A 20,428-nucleotide genomic window follows, 5' to 3' on the forward strand; every position below is an offset into this window, starting at 1 on the left:
GCCCAGCCATGAAATTGGAAGAGCTTCCCATCTCTGGAGATCTTGCCTAATATTGGTGAGCAAGTGAGCAAAGTTAGTCCGAAATAACAGATCAAACTTGGGAGTAATAAAAATGCCTAGGTATCGGAACCCTGCCCGTGACCACTTAAAAGGGAACTTCTGGGACATCCTTAAGGTTCCTCAAAGGCAAAGCCTCCGATTTTGCAAAGTTAATCTTATATCCTGAAATAGCCCCAAATGAATTGATACATTGTATCAAATGAGGACAGAGGTCATCGGTTCGATAAAAACAGAAGGACATCATCCGCATACAGTGTAATCTTGTGTGCCTTCGAACCCACTTCCAGAGCGGTTATGTGGACGTTCTGACGAATGGCTTCTGCCAGTGGCTCTATCACCAACGTAAACAACAGCAGTCAGAGGGGGCAGCCTTGCCGACTACCCCTACCAATCCTAAAAAATTCCCAGACTTCACCCCGTTGGTGACGACCACGACCAGAGATTGGCGATATAAAACCTCTGAGGAGAAAGTGAGGTCTGCAGATGCTGGAGATCAGAGATGGAAATGTGTTGCTGGAAAAGCGCAGCAGGTCAGGCAGCATCTAGGGAACAGGAGAATCGACGTTTTGGGCATTAGCCTGAAGAAGGGCTAATGCCCGAAACGTCGATATAAAACCTCTACCTACCTAGCAGAGACCTCACCCAACCCAAACTGTTCTAAGACATAAAAACGATACGGCCATTCCACCCGGTCAAATGCTTTCTCTGCATCTAAGGAAATCACCAACCCCTGAAGCGATCGCTGCTGACAAGCTTGGATCATATTCAGCAACCTTCTAATATTATTAGAGGACCGATGGCCCCTTATAAAGCCTGTCTGGTCCTCTTTAATAATATGGGGCAACACCCTTTCCAATCTCAGCGCCAGGATCTTGGACAGAATCTTGAAATCTGAATTTAATAAAGAGATGGGCCTGTATGAGGCACAATCCTCAGGAACCTTCCCCTTCTTAAGAATTAGGGAAATATTAGCTTCTCTCAAAGATGGTGGTAGGTATTCATGCATATAGGAGTGATTGTATATCTCCAACATAGGCCCTGACAGAATCTCTATAAACTCCTCATAAAACTCACCTGGAAGACCATCAGGGACAGACGCTTTCCCACTCTGAAGTTGCCTAGCTGCGTCCTGTATTTCCTGAACTATCAAAGGGGCATTAAGGAGAGAGGCCTGTTCCAAGGTTACCCTGGGAGGTCCAGGTTCTTAAAAAAGGTCTCCATTTTAGCCCTCCTGTCCTCGCAACCTTCACACCAATATAATTCCGAGTAAAAGCTCTGAAAAGCCTCATTAATCTTTTTAGCTTCGTATGTAAGGACCCTGGCGCTGTCTCTGATTGCAGCAATGGATTGGGGAGCACGTCTTTTCCTAGTCAGGTATGCTAAATACTTCCCTGGCCTAACCCCATATTCGAACAGCCTTTGTCTAGCAAAAGCAAGTTCTTTCTTTGTGTTTTGTGTCAGTGTTGAATTCAAGGCAGCCCGGAGGGCCATGATCCGCCATAGCTTAGTCACCGAAGACCGTGCAAAATGTGCCGCCAATCTTTCAACCGCGTCTCAAGCAGGTGCTGCTGTTCCTCCTTCTGTCATTTCTGGCTAGCCGAATAGGAAATAGCGAATCCCCTAGCAGAGGCCTTAGCAGTTTCCCATAGCATAGATGGACTACTAGTCGTGCCTGAGTCGATAGTCAAGAATTCCTGAAACTCCTTCAAAAAGTATTCCACAAATTTGGAATCCTTAAGGAAAAAAGGGTCCAAACACCAGTGCCACAAACCTAGCCCCTCACTCTTGGCCTTAACCTCCAAATACACTGCTGCATGATCAGAGATAGCTATATTCACAATTTTACAACCCATAATCGAATCCAGAAGGGCTGAGGGAGCCAGAAAGAGGTCAATCCTCGTGTGACATTTATGTGGGTTTGAAAAAAAGGTGAAGTCCCTGCCAGTAGGGTGAAGACATCTCCAAATATCCACCAGCCCCAACTCCTCGCATAAGTCAACCACCTGCTTGGCCTGCGAAGAAATAGTTGGGGATCCAGAAGGCATCCTGTCCACTGTCAGATCCAAAAGATAATTAAAATCCCCCCCTATAATAATGTACTGTGTTCCAAGAGCACTGAACTTAGAGAAAGCACTAATCAAAAATTTGAGGGGATGCGCCGGAAGACAGTAGACATTTAAAATGCCATATTCCTCCCCATGTATTAGGGCTTTAAGTATCACAAACCGTCCCTGCTCATCTTTCACCTGCTCTAATAATGTGAACGGAAGATTTTTTCTGGATAAGTACCGCCACTCCCCTGCTTTTAGTAGTAAAGGATGAAAAGAACCCCCCCCCGTTGTAATTTCACGTGCTCCCCATCATCAAGATGGGTTTCCTGCAACAAAGCGATATTAACCCTTTCCCTCTTAAGGCTAGAAAGCACTTTTTTCTTTTTAACAGGTGAATGACTTCCCTTAATGTTCCAGGTGCACTATTTAGTAAGACACTTATCCCCTTTCAGAGACCCTTGAACCCCCAGGGAGGAAGAACCCTGCTTACAAAGCACCGATCATAAATAAATAAAGACTCATAGAGTCAAAGAACTATACATACAAAAACTACTCTATCATAACTATAAACAACTATTACTACCAAAAAACTACAAAGAAACCAACTATAAAACCTTGAATGGAAGACTCTTTCCCCTGCCCATAGGGGGCACTCACCCTACCCATCCCCTCCTTCACAGCTCCTTAAAACCCAGACTGTGCCCCAGCCTTAGGCCAGAAAAAAAACAAGAAGATGATCCTTAAATCAACAGAAAAAAGACCAAGTCAGGATGAGAACTCCACCCATCCCTGGCTTCATGTCACCCCTACTTGTGAATAAAAGAGAAACAGAAGAAACAAAGGAAAGGGTAGAGACAACAAAGAACATCCACAAAATTTCCCATCAGAAAATTCAGTTATTAAAAAAAAGGAACAACTTACTCCAAGGTTTTTTCCCCCCTTTCCAAAAAGGAAAGTATTAGGGAGGAAGAAAGGAATTTTAGAAAAAGGAAGGGAAAACCTGGGGAAAGATAGAAAAAAGAACAAACATTAACCATATTCTTCAGGCCAATCCTTCTATTTTAAAGTGTCTACAAAGTTTTTAGCTTTATCTGCTGAGTCAGATTTATAAACTGAGTCCTCATGGCTGAAATGGAGCATTGCGGGGTATCTCATGGAGTACTGGATGCCCAGGTTCCTCAGCCTCTTTTTAACTTCATCAAAGGACTTCCTCTTTCGAATTAAAGCTGCAGAGAAATCTTGGAAAAACATGATTTTTGACCTCTTGTACAGCAGTGCCTGCGGATGTTTTCCCAGGGATCTGGAAGCTTCTATGCCTTTTTGCTTGTCCTTATATGAATGGAAGTGCACTAGGACTGAGCGGGGGTACTGCACCAGCCCTGACCTGTGCAGTGTAACCCGATAAGCCCTTTCAATCTGTAGCCTGCTGGACTCGATGTGAAGGCCCAAAAACTTCGGCAGCCAGTTTTCAATGGAGCTCACTGGCTGCTCACCTTCAGGGAGCACAACAATTTATCCTCCGACCTTGATTTTCGAGGTCGTCGATATGGTCTCGCAAGGCCCACACCTCTTGCTTCACCACCTGGATTCGACTGGATGAGGACACCATTTCAGCTTCCGAAGCCTTAGTTCGACCCTCCACCTCCTCCAGCCTCTCCCCAAGGCCCTGGATCTCCTGCTCATGCTTTTGCAACATGGATGCGATAGGTTGGACTTGGGCACGAATCACCCCACAGATCTCCTCAATCGCAGCCCCAACTTTCAAGGTAAGTCTCTCCATCGCCGCAACCAATTCCTGTGAATCTGTCAGGTCCTGGGTGGGGGGGAGGACAGGAGTGGCTGCTGCTGCGACAGTCTCTGGTGTTGTAGGTGCTGCAGGGGCGTGTCCTCCCTGCTGCTGTTTGCTTGTTCCTTTTCCCTTTGGCTTCCTTTTCCCTTTGGCATCTTTCCCCCCCACTCCCAAAATTAACAAATGTGTTCTGTAAGGTTTTAAACTCATAATTCCACCACATAAGTTGGCCAGGGATGGCAAAAAAACACCAGTGTGCCTTGGCTGTTAGGCAGAGCTGTCGACAACAGTTCTATTGAATTACTGCCATCTTGCCGAGTCCCCACATACCTTTTAAATGTTGTAATTGTACTAGCCTCCACCACTTCATCCAGCAGCTCATTCCACACGTGCACCACCCTCTGTGTGAAAAAGTTGCCCCTTAGGTCTCTTTTATATCTTTCCCCACTCACCCTAAACCTATGCCCTCTAGATCTGGACTCCTCCATCCCAGGGAAAAGACCTTGTCTATTTACCCTATCCATGCCCCTCATGATTTTATAAACACCTATAAGGTCACCTCTCAGTCTCCGATGCTCCAGGGCAAACAGCCCTTCTTTAAAAAAAGACCAACTACATGTTGTGCCACTCAAGCCAGTGGCAGGCCTTCCCAATACAGGAAACTTAATTAACACTAATATAAAAATGCAGATGTCAATGAGAAAATGGCGTAGGAATGGAGAGGCAAGTTAATCTTATTCACCTCTCATTGTGACATCATCAAAAATGAGTGTTAGAAACAGAATTTTTTAAGAGAATGGAAGGATGGTATTTGTGGGGATCACTGTGAAGGATGGATATGACTTTGCAATAACATGAACGTGAGTGTCATGCGTGGTTGATCAGTTGTGCTGTGAGGAGGGGAATATGAGGTTTGTGGTTTGAAGAGTGGTGTTCAGAAGAAGACCGTGGAAGGCAAAGTAAGGGATTTTAATACCAATATCCCCTCTAGTTTTTGTTTTGTTAAATGCTGCCTATTCATTGTGCATAGAATGTTTATAATTTGTTTGAAGGGCTGTGCATATGTTAACTAAAAGAGGCTAACTTGTGCTTGACCTGTGTAAAGATTTCTGGGATCCTGTGCATTTACACAATTTAGGTGAAACATTGGTTTGTCCTTGAACATGCCATTCCACTTAACGTTTCTGTCCTGATTAGGTTGTCAAACTTCTTGCGGCACCATATCCAGAAGCTATATGCCATCCTTTATGAAACATCTCTGTTCAGTTTGTAAAAATGACCCTGAGCTACCAAACATTTCTCATTTGAATTCTCTGTTTTAGTCCCACTTTGATCTTTCTGACTTTGGCTTTCTGCATTGCTCTAATAAGCTTGATAGAAGTTCATGAAATAGCACTTCATCTTGCATTAGCACTTTTTAACCTACTACGTTTAGACCATAACCATTGCTCCCATTTTATTTAGGATACTTGTTGTTGGTAATGACTCTCTAGACCCATTTTTGTTTCTTATCCCATAATTTTTTGCTTTTGCCTTGCATCAACTTCCCTTTCGTATATAGATTTCTCTATCATCATCCTTTCACAGTTTCTGGTCTTGATTAAAACCTGCCATATATCTTTACAAATCCCCATTCTGATGAAACTTAAAACGTTAACCTTTGTTTCTCCATTAATGTGGCTTCACTTGCTAAGTATTTTCATTTTTAAATAATACAGCTCATGACCCAACTGTCACTTCACTCCCTCCTCCAGTTGTGCCTTCTTCTCCTCAAAGATCTCTGTGTCATATATCAGCATTCTATAACAGAAATGATAGTTAGTTGACTTTGTCTTGGTCCTTAATCAAAGTCCCAATTTGCCAGTCAGAAATGAGTAAGAGAGATAAATTTATTCTGCTTTCAATTATTCCCCTCCCCTCTTTTATGAACTGCTACATCTTTACTCTGGCTATTTAAATGACCTTTGTTGATGAGAATGTGACTTTTGGATATGTGAACACAAATCTGTATTCATCATCTTAGTGTAAAACTATACCAAAGCACCATGTGTCCACATCATTGACATTGTTATTCAGCAGTAGTGTTGGGATAACATTGCTATTTCTCAGGTTTAGGAATCAAGGAGGTATGTTATGACATATTTATATTCACTAAAAATGTAATCTTATAAATGTGCCATTAGAAATTCGTCTTTTGATTTCATTAATAACAGTGTCAATAGCATATAATGTAGATAAAATATTTCCAAACTAACCTGGTGATACAAAGTTCATTCCAACTTAAACTGGATGAAAAAAAGCTGATTACTACATATTAGATTTTGTAGTTTTGGACCTGTCTATTTCTGACACTGAATTGGATGCAACAGCTTTTGCCAATGCTGTGGGACAACCATTTTTTTGTTTTATTTTTCATTCATGAGTCAAGGGCATCACTGGCTGGGGAACATTTTTTTTGCCCATCCCTAATTGCCCAGAGGGCAGTTAAGAGTCAATCACATTGCTGCGAGTCTGGAATTACATGCAGGTCAGACCAAGTTAGGATGGCAGTTTCCTTCCCTAAAGGACTTTAGTGAACCAGATGGGTTTTTCTGACAATTAACAGTGGATTCATGGTCATCTGGTATCTATCCTAATCACAGATTTTCTTATCTATTCTTCCTGATTCCTGCTTCTCTCCCACCCCGGCGTAATTTTTATTTCACATTCTAATGAAAGGCAATCAACCCGATGCATTAACAATGGCAGAATCTTATAGAGGTCTGAGGGACATGGTCTATGGCAAGATTTGTGATAGGATTGGACAAGAAGTGTGGTGAGCCCTGTCTCAATACCAGGAGCATCTTGTTGGATCTCTTATATTTTTAATGAGTGGCATCATATGTTTCTTGCTAGGCAGAGACAACTTGCTAGTTAAGGAGTATTATAACTTATTAAACCACTAAGTAATGCCACATCTTATGTCATTAATATTTAGTTTCCTATTTTACCAAATACGCCAAACCAACTAGACATTGAGAAATCTCATCATTGAAACCAGTGTGGCTACCAGACAATTTCAGCTCGCTGCTGGCTGTGATGAGCTTTGATGTTGCTCAGCACCGAGCAGCTTTAAAGTGCATGATTCATGAACACCACTAACATACACTCTTTGTCCACTGACTATGGAGTCTGGAATTGGCCAACCCCACATGACCAACACAACACCTCTCTGATCAACTTGCCACGCTGTTGACAAAGCATAGTCTTGCATTACAGAATACAGTAACAATTAGATTTGAAAGGCTGCTGCAAGGACACCATGTGCACATGCACACATACCCGGCTGATGGATTAGACCAGTCTGTTTCCCAGGACTGCTTGCCTTCGCTCACTTCAAGCCTACCTGCATGCGAGCAGCATTAACGTCTTATCTTATCTTGTGCTAAATAATCCATCACACAACCAAGCAGCATGCCTTGCTAGACAGCGGTCCTCAGTCAGGGGGTGTACATCTTGCTGTATTGCAGTTGCTACATCAATCTCACATCAGCACCATGCGCCAGCAGCTTTGCAGAAAACATCCTGCAAGTGTAGCTAGCAGGCACCCATGTCTCAAAGTCTTAGAGGAATAGTCCTCAATGAAGTCCAGGGGGGAACCTCTAGGTGAGAGTGCCCTGGAACAGTAAGCCTGGGGAATTGGACATAGTCAGCATCTGGTCAGGGTGTTCTCGGTCAGTTTCAGTAGTGGGTCATGATTCGTCCTGTGACTCCATAGCAGCCAGTCTGGAGTAGGGCCAACACAGTTGGGGATGCGTACATCCACCAGTCAGGGGTCTGAGAACTTCAGGGTTGTCTACTCAGGTCACTCAAGGGTGTGGGTCAGTCAGTCCAGTGGACCCAACCACAGAAAGTAAGGTGAAAGGGTGGTAGGGGTATAAAGAGGACTACAGATGTGGAAAGAACAGTCAGGAACCTGTTTTCAGTTAGAAACCAAAAGAACTGCAGATGCTTTAAATCAGAAACAAAAACAGGAGTTGCTGGAAAGGCTCAGTAGGTCTGGCAGCATCTGTGAAGAGAAATCAGAGTTAACGGTTCTGGTCTGGTGAGGAAGGGTCTCCCGGCCTCAAAACATGAACTATGATTTCACTTCACAGATGCTGCCAGAGCTGCTGAGCCTTTCCAGCAATTTCTGTTTTTGTACCTATTTTTCAGTATTGGGGCCTCAGACTGCGGGGGGAAGGGGAAATGAAAATTGGGAAGGGGCAGCAATATGTATTTGCAAAGATTATACATTAAAGCATGAATGGGAATGGGGTCACACAGGAGAATGATTTATTCATAGTTAGGAGCACTCAGGCTTCAAGAGGGATGAAATTATATGACCACGCTTGGCTTGGTCACTTCATATGCCAGGGGCTAGGAAGGAAATGTGGACAGGTAAAAATTCATGTAAATGGTTGGGTGGGGACCTTGCGGGTTTCATGGGAAGGACCATCAAGAGGGGAATCTTGATCTGTTGCCCGATTCTGCAACATATTTCACCATTGCTCACGTTGCTCAGATGCCTATAAGATTTGGCCAGATTTACTCAATGGGAGATCCAAGGAACATAGCTAAGTTTCAAACCTCAACTAGTTCAATTGGGTTGGTATAAAGTTCCAAGAGAGCAAAGTGCAGAATGCAAAGTCCAGACACCTTACAGGAGGCCAATTTTGGTTTATGGTCCAGACTGAACTATCATCTGTCTGGGCATGCTACATTGAGTTTTGTTTTAAGATGGATTCTCGCCACAAGGCCCAGCACAATTTTTCATAGATATTACAAAATGTGCCTCATTAAATACTTGCCTTGCTCCTGTGGTGTCCCTCACATCCAATTCTTTCCCCATCTTACCACATACCTTTCCTGGAACAACTTGCTTCTTACCAGATGCTTACGGAAAGTGATGGAGTCTTTGAACTCCTTGAGGAGAATTACCTCATGAAACTTTTAGTAAGTGACCTCAATATTAATTGTCCAAACTCACTGGTCAAAAGCAAGCTACTTTAGCCAAATGCATCAAATTCCAGATATTTTTAATCAGGCTATTTCCTGTGGGTAAGAATGCCTTTGACACTAACTGATCTGTACTTAAAATAGACCTTTTGTTGACTCATAAGCAGTTGCATTCTGCTCAAACAAGATGGAGTAAATTTAGTGAGCTTTTCCTGTCTGCAACAACAATTTCAATTTTGGACTGGTGACTTTAACTGTTGTACCAACCATTCTAAAGAGATAAAGAAGATGATACCTTCTTTATCAAATGTAGGGATTAATTGGACAAATTTGGATGTCTCAGCCTTTGGGTCTGAGTAAAGTGTGGTTTCTTCCACAGAGGTCCATTTAATGGGCACATTGAAATTCTTTCTTTCAGCTCAAACTGTTTAATAGAGTCATATAATGATACAGCACGGAAACAAACCCTTTGGTCTAACTCATCCATGCTGACCAAGAGTCTCAAACTAAACCAGTCCCACTTGCTGGCATTTGGCCCATATCCCTCTAACTCCTTCCTATTTGTGTACTTATCCAAATGTCTTTTAAATGTTGTAACTGTACTTGCATCTACCACTTCCACTAGCAGTTCATTCCACACACAAACCAACCTCTGTATGAAAAAGGCGAAAGTGAGGACTGCAGATGCTGGAGATTAGAGTCGCGAGTGTGGTGCTAGAAAAGCACTGCAGGTCAGGCATCATCCGAGGAGCAGGAAAATCAATGTTTCGGGTAAAGACTTTCATCAGGAATGTTCCCAATTCCTCCGCTTCCACTGCATCTGCTCCCAGGAGGACTAATTCCACCACAGAACACACCATATGGCCTCCTCCTTTTAAAGACCGCAATTTCCCCTCCCACATGGTTGATGATGCCCTCCAGCGCATCTCATCCACTTCCTGCACCTCCACCCCAACCCCCACTCCTCCAACCGCAACAAGAACAGACCCCCCCCGATCTTCACCTTCCATCCCACCAAACTCTGCATACATTACATCATTCTCCATCATTTCCACCACCTACAACCGGACCCCACCACCAGAGATATTTTCCCTCCCCACTCCTATCCACTTTCCGTAAAGACCGTTCCCTCCGTAACTACCTCGTTACGTCCCCACCCCCCAACAACTCACCCTCCCCTCCCAGCACCTTGCCCTGCCACCACAGGAATTGCAAAACCTGCACCCCCACCTCCCCCCTCACCTCCTCCGCCCTAAAGGAGCCTTCCACATCTATCAAAGTTTCACCTGTACTTCCACACATGTCACTTACCGAATTCATCAATCCTGATGTGGTCTCCTTGACATTGGGGAGACAGGATGCCTACTCGCAGAGTGCTTCAGAGAACATCTCCGGGACACCCGCAACAACCAACCCCATCACCCTGTGGTTGAACACTTCAACTCCCCCTCCCACACCGCTGAGGACATGCAAGCCCTGGGCCTCCTTCATCGCCACTCCCTTACCACTGATACCTGGAGGAAGAACACCTCATCTTCTGCCTCAGAACCTTCCAACACCATGACAACAATGTGGATTTCACCAGTTTCCTCATTTCCCCTTCCCTCACCTTATCCCAGTTCCAACCTTCCAGCTCAGCACCACCCTCCTGACATGGTCTACCTGTCCCTCTGACCTATCACCATTACCCCCACCACCATACACCTATTGCACTCTCAGCTACCTTCACCCCCAGCCCCAACCCCCACCCATTTATCTCTCCAACCTCGAGAGTTCCAGCCTCATTCCTGATGAAGGACTTTTGCCCAACACGTCGATTTTCCTGCTCCTTGGATGCTGCCTGACCTGCTGTGCTTTTCCAGCACCACACTGTCAACTCTGCATGAGAGCGTTGCCTCTTAAGACCTTTGATATTCACTTTATCTATGCCCCCCATGACCTTATAAACCTCTATATGGTCACTCTTCAATGTCCTACACTCCAATGAAAAATGTCCCAGCCTATCCGGCCTCTTCTTGTAACTCAAACCCTCCAGTCCCGGCAACATCCTGGTAAATCATTTCTGAACCCCCTCCAATTTAATAATATCCTTCCTGGAGCAGGGCAACCAAAACTGTACAGTGTACATCCTGTACAACCTCAACATGACATCATATCCCCAATTCCTATATTCAGTGTTCTTAGCAATGAAGACTAGAGTGCTAAACACCTTCTTAACCACCCTGGCTACTGATGATGCAACTTTCAAAGAACAATGCACCTGAACTCCTAGGTCTCTCTGTTCGACAACACTACCCAGGGCCTTACCATTAATTGTATAAGTCCTGCCCTTGTTTGTTTTACCAAAATGCAGTACCTCTCATTTATCCAAATTAAACTCCATCTGCCACTAAATGAAAACCAAAAGAACTGTGGATGCTGTAAACCAGAAACAAAAATAAAAGTTGCTGGAAAAGCTCAGCCGGTCTGGCAGCATCTGTGAAGCGAAATCAATGTTAATGTTTCGGGTCTGGCGACCCTTCCTCAAATGCAAATGTTAAAAAGAGATAGTGCCAAATACAAAAGGAGGGTGAAAGGAATATATAGTTTGAAGTCCTTACAGTGGCTTTGAGAAATAAAATTTTAAATTGGGGCCACAGTTGTTTAACTAATGTTTAGTATCCTTAACAGTAGCCAATATGTCTATATTCCTTGAGTTCTCTGTGTTCTGATGTTTCTTTTTGATCTATTCTGTCACTGGCCATGGAAGCCGAGAAATAGAGCTTTCTTCAGCTCTGGAGTCATAAATCCCTCTTCCCTGCTCTGCCAAAAGCCGTTCCCTGAAATGCAAGTTGGTTTGAGAAATTCCAAATCTGAATTCACTCTTTCAAGCTTGATAATTGCAGGTGATGTCTTTTTATCTTCAATATATGAAACTTAGGCAAATCTAAATAAGAATAGGAGATGAGGACCTTTCCATGCCTAAGTTGAGTAGTTTCAATGTGTTTTGATGAAATATTAATTTCCGTTCTGATGAGTTATTTATTCCACTTTGTTTTTATGGAGCTTGATGGTCAGCTGATTGCTGTGAAGTCAGTATTTGTCTTTTTGTTTAAACCTTTTCCATCATGGATGTCTCAGGCATTAAAATCAGATTATAAAATTTAATAATCAATTTATAATTATAATAATTATATTTTGTTATTGTTGTGATATATTGAAAATGAAAAAAGGTGTATGAAATCTTTTATAACATTGATTATAACATAACTAATTGTCTATCTTGTATTAAGAAGTATTCAGTGATTGAAAATATAGTTATTTGCGTTCACAGACATCTTTAATGCATTACTTTTCTTTATAAAATCATAGCATTCCAACAGTGTGGAAGCATGGCATTTGGCACATTGAGTCCACATCAATCCTCCAAAGAGCATCCCACCCAGACCAAGCCCCCTACACTGTCCCTGTAGCCCTGCATTTCCCATGGCTGATCCACCTAACTTGCACATTTTTAGACTGTGGGAGAAAACCAGAACACCCAGAGGAAGTCCACGCAAACACTGGGGTGTGTACAAATTCCACACAGACAGTTGCCCAAGGGGTGGAATAAAACCTGGGTCCCTGGTGCTGTGAAGATGCAGTGCCGCCCCGCACAGTGTAATGTACATTACAATGTTCTACTTAATTGTTCACACAAATGTAACTTATTTCACATAGGAAATAGTTCAAACTTAACTGAAGTATATTCTGAAAAATCATAGTTCTCAGTATTGTTATCACCAAAAAGACTCACACCCACAGGGTTAAATTTTATGAACATTAAACTTTAACTGGAAAGCTGAGTATGGTTCTGTAGTTCACACACAACAGTATAGTATAGTGGTATTGTACTGGAGTAACAATGCTTTTTATTGAAGGGAATACAGGCAATATCTGTGTCAAAAGCAATATTGCTTCATTACAGTTGAAGTTATTTGCTTTTTTTTATGTTCCATAGGACATGTCAGCAAGAGGATCGTCTGCACAGCTACCAAAAGCTTACGATCCAGAGCCTGTGTCAAAGTATGGCACATTGGATGTCACTTTTGATTTTGACTCACAAGCACAGAAACTTATGGTAACAGTAACAGCTGTTACAGACATTCCAACACATAACCGAACTGGCAACAGTTCATGGCAAGTACATCTTGTGCTACTTCCCACAAAGAAACAACGATCAAAAACAAGTGTCCAGCGGGGACCTTGTCCTGTCTTCACAGAGGCGTTTAGGTTCAATCGCATTGAGTCTGAGATGATTGGTAATTATGCAGTGCGATTTAGGCTCTACAGTATACGACGCATGAAAAAGGAAAGGATTGTTGGTGAAAAGGTATTCTATCTTACCAAGCTAAATCTACAAGGCAAGATGTCCATTCCAATTGTGCTGGAGCCTTGTGGCAGCCTCACTGTAAGTAATTCAAATTAAAATGAAGCAGTTGTAGTAAATGTATATGTTGCTGGTTAATCATTGCAAGAAGGCAAATAGTGCTACTGGATAATAGTTGAGTGTGAAAACCATTGCGTGCTGCCTTCTTACATGTCAACAATAAACATGACATTTTGTTTTGATTTTCTGCAACATCTCCTCAACTTAGGACTTTCAAGGTGACAAGTAACAAACTATAAAAAAAATTCACAAACCTTCTTATGACTGTTAAAGGATATGTGCCTGACATAACATAGACATTCATGAAACTACAAATAAATCTATAATTGATTTCAGTTTACCCGGAATGCAGTAATCTCCTCATTTGAACACCTCATGCTTGCCCAATCCCATGGAATTGAAAGATGGCTGATGCTGAAATTTAGGGATTCTCAAGTGAGTCGTAAGCTAACTCTACACAGGACAATTAGAAGCTTTTTGTAGCTTATAAGTGAGGATTTATCCTATCTCTTGTGCAATTGGTTTGCAAAGTTAACTGAAATTGGATGAATTCCAGTGTTAATTGCAGGTCTACTCGTCTAGATCTTAGTGAAATAAGGTTGACTCAAAGAAATACATAAATGAAGCTGGATTAAGTCACAAGATTTTTTTCCATTACCCAGCAATTTTATATTACATATTATGTTTATTCCTCTTTTGCTCATTTCTCATGTCCAGAAGATAAAACCTCACATTGAGATACATTTCTAAAACTGACAGAACCTTCGAGAATTTTGCAGCACAAAGATGATTGCCATCATCAATAATCACTCGCAAAAGTCCACCTAGAAAATTCCATGTAACTGCTTATGGGTTCTGTGTGTCCTTGCGGATCAGTTCGATCCTAGAACTGTATCTCCATTCACACATTTGTCAGGTGTTTCCAGAAGGTGGAAATGGCCTTTGGTCTTGAGATCATTGGCATTCCTTTCTCTGGTTTATTTTACATACTTGCTCTTGTCATTGGGTGTTCTCGAAGAATTGTGACCCTTCAAATAGAAGTTTCCTCCAAGTTGATTTCTTCTGAATGAGGATCTCCCATGTGTTGAAATTGATGTTGTACTTTTTGAGGGAAACTTTCAGAGAGTCTTTGAAGTGCTCCCTTTGTCATCCTATCATTGGTTTGCCTTCCTTGAGCTGGGCTTTGACAGAAAGAACTCAGGCATCCTAAGCACATGGCCAGCCTAACAAAATCTGTTTCAGCTGATCATGGCCTTAATCCTGGTGCTGTTAGCTGCTTCAAGGACGTTGATATTAACATGACTGTCCTCCCAGCTGATGCAGAGAATCCATCTCAAACAGCATCGGCACTTCTGAAGGGTCTTGAGCTGGCATCAATATGAAGCCCAAGTTTGGGAGCCATATAGAAGTGTTGAAAGAATGATTGTACACAAGGATCTTGGTATGATCATGGATGTCACAGTCATCGAAGACTCTCTTCCTTATGCATCTGAAAGTGGTGCTCTCAGAATGGCTGTGATGTTGAATCTCCTCATTGATCTCAGTCTTACCTGAGAGGTAGCTTCTTGGTAAGGGAAATGCTCCATGTTTGGGAGGATTTCTCTATTTATCTTAATGGAAGGATGGACTGGAACTTGACCTGGGATGGTTTGGTAAAGATTTTGAGTCTTCTTGGGGTTGAGTCTAAGATAATTCTTCAGTATGCTTCTGCAAAGACATTAAACGAGGCTTGAAGATTTTCTTTTGATGAGCAAAGATGACATTATCATCCTTATACTGAAGTTCCACAAGTGATATCGGTGTCAGTTTCTTCTTGTATTTCAACCAATTGAAGTTGAAATGTATTATTCAGTTTACACCTTGTGATCAATTGTCCAATAATTCATTGGAGGCTCAATTTGGCTGTAAAAGGCTCTTTCCAGGCCTCTCAGTATTCTGTAAGTTTCAATCAGATCCTCCCTCATCCTTCTAAACTCCATTGAAAAATTTGTCACCTGCATATGGTAAGACCATTAGACCATCAGATATAGGAGCAGAATTGAGCCATTTGACCTATTAAGTCTGCTCCGCCATTCAATCATGGCTGGTATGTTTCTCAACCTCATTCTTCTGCCTTATTCCCATAACCCTTCATCCCCTTACTAATCAAGAACCTATGTATCTCTGTTTTAAATGCATTCAATGACTTGGCCTCCACAGGCCTCTGTGGCAATGGATTTCACAGATTAAACCCCCTCAGGCTGAAGAGATTCTTCCGCAACTCAGTTTTCAAGGTTGTCCCTTCATTCTGAGGCTGTGCCCTCAAGACCTATTCTCTATGACTCATGGAAACATCTTCTCCTCATCCACTCTTTTCTGCACTTTCAGTATTCTGTAAGTTTCAATGAGATCCTCCATCATCCTTCTAAATTCCATCTAGTACAGACCAAGAGTTCTCAGCTGCTCTTCAAATGACAAGCCTTTCATTTAGAATCATAGAATCATAGAGATGTACAGCACAGAAACAGACCCTTTGGTCCAATCCGTCCATGCCGACCAGATATCCCAACTCAATCTAGTCCCACCTGCCAGCATGCAGCCCAAATCCCTCCAAACCCTTCCTATTCATATACCGATCCAAATGTCTTTTAAATATTGCAATTGTACCAGCCTCCACCACATCCTCTGGCAGCTCATTCCATACATGTACCACCCTTTGTGTGAAAAAGTTGCCCCGTAGGTCTCTTTTATATCTTTTCCCTCTCACCTTAAACCTATGCCCTCTAGTTCTGGACTCCTCGACCCCAGGGAAAATACTTTATCTATTTATCCTATCCATGCCCCTCATGATTTTGTAAACCTCTATAAGGTCACCCCTCAGCCTCCGATACTCCAGGGAAAACAGCCCCAGCCTGTTCAGCCTCTCCCTATAGCTCAAAACCTCCAAACCTGGCAACATCCTTGTCAATCTTTTCTGAACCCTTTCAAGTTTCACAACATCTTTCCGATAGGAAGGAGACCAGAATTGTACACAATATTCCAACAGTGGCCTAACCAATGTCCTGTATAGCTGCAACATGACCTCCCAACTCCTGTACTCAATATTCTGACCAATAAAGGAAAGTATACAAAACGCTTCTTCACTATCCTATCTTCCTGCGACTCCACTTTCAAGGAGCTATGAACCTGCACTCTTTGGTCAGCAACACTTCCCACGACCTTACCATTAAGTGTATAAGTTCTGCTAAGATTTGCTTTCCTCTGGGATCATTCTTGTGAGCTTCCTCTGGCCTCCAAGCCAGCACATCCATCCTTCGATATGGGACCCAAAACTGTTCACAGTTTTCCAAATGCAGTCTGACCAGAGTGTTATGCAGCCTCAGCAGTATGTCACTGCTCTTGTATTCTAGTCCCTTTTGAAATACAGTTATTTCTGATAAAACTCGATTGTTTGTTTCTCGTGGGATCGCGAGTTATAAGAAAATTGCGTAATAGCCACACCTTTTAATATAATGGGATCGGAATCACATTATAGCCAATACAGGCAAGGAAAGTTCATGTTCTGCAAATAAGTCTAAATTCTTCAATCACGTTAAAGCCAATACGCATTGAAGAGACACACATTATAATAGAACCGACTTTATATTCTAACATTGTATTTGGCTCCCAACTGCCAACTGAATCTGCATGTTAATTTTAAGAAAAACCTGAGCTAGGCTGCCAGGTCCCTTTGTGCTACAGATTTCAGAAGCCTTTCCCATTTAGAAAATAGTCTATGCCTCTATTCTTCCTACCAAAATGCATAACCTCACACTTTCCCACATTGTATTCCATCTGCCACTTCCTTGCCCACTCTCCTGGCCTGTCCAAGTGCTTAGCATGTTTCTTTTTCTTTGGAATGAATTTCAGCTTGCCTCCCAAATTACCCCCAAAAACTCCTGCCATTGCTACTCCACCATGTTCCTTGCTTGGCTTCTCCTTCTCTGGCCAGCTCCTGCCTCATGGCTTTGTAGTTACCTTTACTCAGTTACAGTGCCATTACATCTGATTCCAGCCCCTCACTCTCAAACTGTAGAGTGAATTCAATGATATTATGGTCACTGCCCTCTAGGGGTCCCTTCACCTTATGCTCTGTAATCAAGTCTGCCTCACCACTATACACCAAATTCAGAATTAACTGTTCCAGAGGGGGGTCTACCACAAGCTGCTTCAGAATAAAACTATCTCATAGACATTCCACAAAGTCCCTTTCATGAGATCCACCACCAACCTGATTTTTCCAGTCCACCTACTTATTGAAGATCCCCATGATTATTGTAATAATGCCTTTCTTACATGCCTTTTCTATCTGCTGATTTATTTTCTTACCCATATCCTGACTACTGCTCGGAGGCCTGTACACAAATCCAATCAGGGTCTTTATTCTTTTGCTGTACCTCAACTCTACCCGCACAGATTCTATAACTTCCAATTCTATCACTTAATTCTTTGATTTAATTTAATTTCTTAGTAACAAAGCAACTCCCACCCCCTCTACCTATCCTTTCAATAGACCGCGTAAGGATATTTCATTTCCAGCCCTTATCCCCTTGCAGCCATGTCTCTGTGATACCCACAATGTTGTACCTGCCAATTTCAATTTGTGCTACAAGCTCATTTTCCTTGTTTCATATGCCACATGCAGTTAAGTACAATACCCTCAGTCTTGTGTTGTCTGCCCCACTTGTTATAGTTGTCCCCTTATCTGCTATGCCTGAAGTTAGATTCCTGACACTTTCTATACTCTCTATCCTTTTAATTACTTTAGAAACTTTAATAATCTATAATAAAAATGGTTGAAATACAATTATTTTTCTATGACTTTGTACTAAAACTGTGAATCTGAATCCCATTATGGCATTTTGAACATTTTTATTTTGTTTTTAAAAGGTCTGAAAAATAAACAAGTTTGATCTCAATAAAAGGGCCCATAAAGCTGAAATGGAATGTAGCAAAAATGCAGCTGATTCATTCCTGTCACTTACAGATGGAAACATGCCATGCTTACTTAGTCTGTGACTCCTGTCCCATATCAATGTGGTTGTTTCTTAACTGTTCTCTGGAGTGGTAAGCAAGTCATTTAGTTATACTAACTGCTAGAATTCAAGAATCCAGACGACTAAGGGCGGGAAATAACTTCTGATCTCACCATTCACATCCTGAACGTGAACTAAAGTGAAAGAATGGCAAAATATTCATGCCATTTAAACAGCAATAGGAACAAAATTAATGAGAATATCTTAGGTTGCATACTGAAATATCAATCAAGATCATAATTAATTCCTGTAATGACTTACTGATAGCACAGTTCATTGCCTCAGCATTTATTATAAACTCATCTAATGGGATTCTTTATCAAGGGAAATTTAGAAAATGTATCAATCATTTAAATTTATCAAAATACAAAGTTTATAAGAATTTTGGTACAGTCAGTGATGGGCTTAATATCATGGCAGTATTGTACACCATCTTTCAGTGTAGTAGTGATTTCTGTGGTTCATGACAACATGCAGGCTATGTGTCCACAACAATATTTTGCAACATCAAGCTTTGACTGAATATAATGTGACATTCCTATTTGGTTAGTTCAATGATTAAAATATTGCTTTAGCATGCTACTGAAAGCCCTATTTTTCATATGTCTTTTGCTGTAGCTGTGTGGAAGTTATTCAGAAGTGTCATGAAACATGGTTAACTACAATAAGAGTTAAATCTGTTGTTGTTTCAAAATCTTATCAGAAATTATAAAGATTCTGCTTCTAAATGTTATGCCTAGTTCTTAATACTGCCAATGCAGAATGTCTTTCTTGTCCTATCTATGTCGTTGGTATTTACATAGCCAACTGGATTCTCCCCTCCCAAATTCTTTTCCAATCCTTAGCAGAACAAATCCTGATGCTGGGCACTTGACACAGCTTCCTGGACTCTCACTTTTTGCTGCAGATAACAATTTCAATTCCTGTTATTCTACTGTCACCTACTATCAGTTCACATTTTTTGGCACCCCTCAACTTGAAGGACTTCTTGTACCATGGTACCTAGGTCAATTAGCTCATTCACCTGCAGCCGTTACTCTCATCCAAACAAGCTGAAAGAACTTCAGACTTGTTGGACAATTGCAAAAGCTGCAGCTCTTGCGCTCTTGCCCTTTTCATTCCCTTAGCTGTTACCTTCCAGTCACACTGTCTTGTCCATGATCACTGACTGAATCAGAGGACACTATGCTAAAGGTTTTGATTGCTTCCTGGTATAAATCATTCAGGTAACTATCCCCACGCTGAAGTTTTGCATTACCTGCAGCTCAGCCTCCAATTCCTAACCTCAAAGCTGAAACACCTCTAGCTGTGAATACTTTACTGCAGGTGTATTTGCCCTGGATCACACTAGCATCCACGAGTTCCCACATACTGCAGGCATGACATATCATCTGTCCTGACAACCTTAATTTGTTTTAATTAGCTACATAATTGTTTTAATTTAGTTATTTTTCTTATATGTATTATTAACCTTACCATCAATTTCTATACAATTTAAACCTTAAGAATAGTACTTAATTACTTAGAGGAGATACTCACCAAATAGCTTCCTCAATTGTAATGGAATAAGACCCAATTTCGAGAGGGTGTAAAGGTTAGAAAAAGCAAAACCAAAGGAGCCTCTCCTTCGCTCCTGATTTCACTAATCAGTGATCACCCAGCACTCTATTTAGAGCTCCAGTCAGTGCTAAATTACATTGAGTTGCCTGTTTTTATATGCTTCTGAAACAAAAGAGATAGTTCATCCCAGTTACAGGAAAAATAGTTTCAACTGCTTTCCTTAATTATCTAACTTCATCTGTTTTTCTTGTAAAATCTTGCTGTAGGCTAGGAAATTTAGAATTGAAACAGTAAATTTCAGTTAAATATGAAATACAAACAAAATTATATTCTTACAAAAGATTAAAATTCCCTATTCACCATCTGCCAGCGTCTGGATAAATATCGGAAGGTCACAGGGTGACTCTCAGCAGTTCCCCAAAGTTTCTGTCCAATACTGGGCCTCTCAGTCAGGCATTGAGTGCATTTTATTGAGGGGCACCCCTACCCCGGCTCGGGCTCTGCTTAGGTTTGCATGTTGTGCTCCCTG

At 41.8% G+C, this 20,428-nt stretch overlaps 1 protein-coding gene across 5 annotated transcripts in view; it reads left to right on the forward strand.

The window, feature by feature from the left end:
- Positions 1 to 20,428, forward strand: part of LOC122552794 (synaptotagmin-14) — a 229,584-nt gene that overhangs the window by 151,401 nt on the left and 57,755 nt on the right. For all 5 annotated transcript variants that reach the window (XM_043695732.2, XM_043695733.2, XM_087991305.1 and 2 more), the window contains one exon: positions 12,857 to 13,306. In XM_043695732.2, coding sequence (XP_043551667.1) covers positions 12,857 to 13,306 — 450 coding nt within the window. The remainder of the gene's footprint in view (positions 1 to 12,856; positions 13,307 to 20,428) is intronic.

The sequence above is a fragment of the Chiloscyllium plagiosum genome, unplaced genomic scaffold (genome assembly GCF_037043375.1).
Source record: "Chiloscyllium plagiosum isolate Xiang-an unplaced genomic scaffold, Cpla_swu_hap1 HiC_scaffold_10, whole genome shotgun sequence".
Lineage (NCBI taxonomy): Eukaryota > Metazoa > Chordata > Chondrichthyes > Orectolobiformes > Hemiscylliidae > Chiloscyllium > Chiloscyllium plagiosum.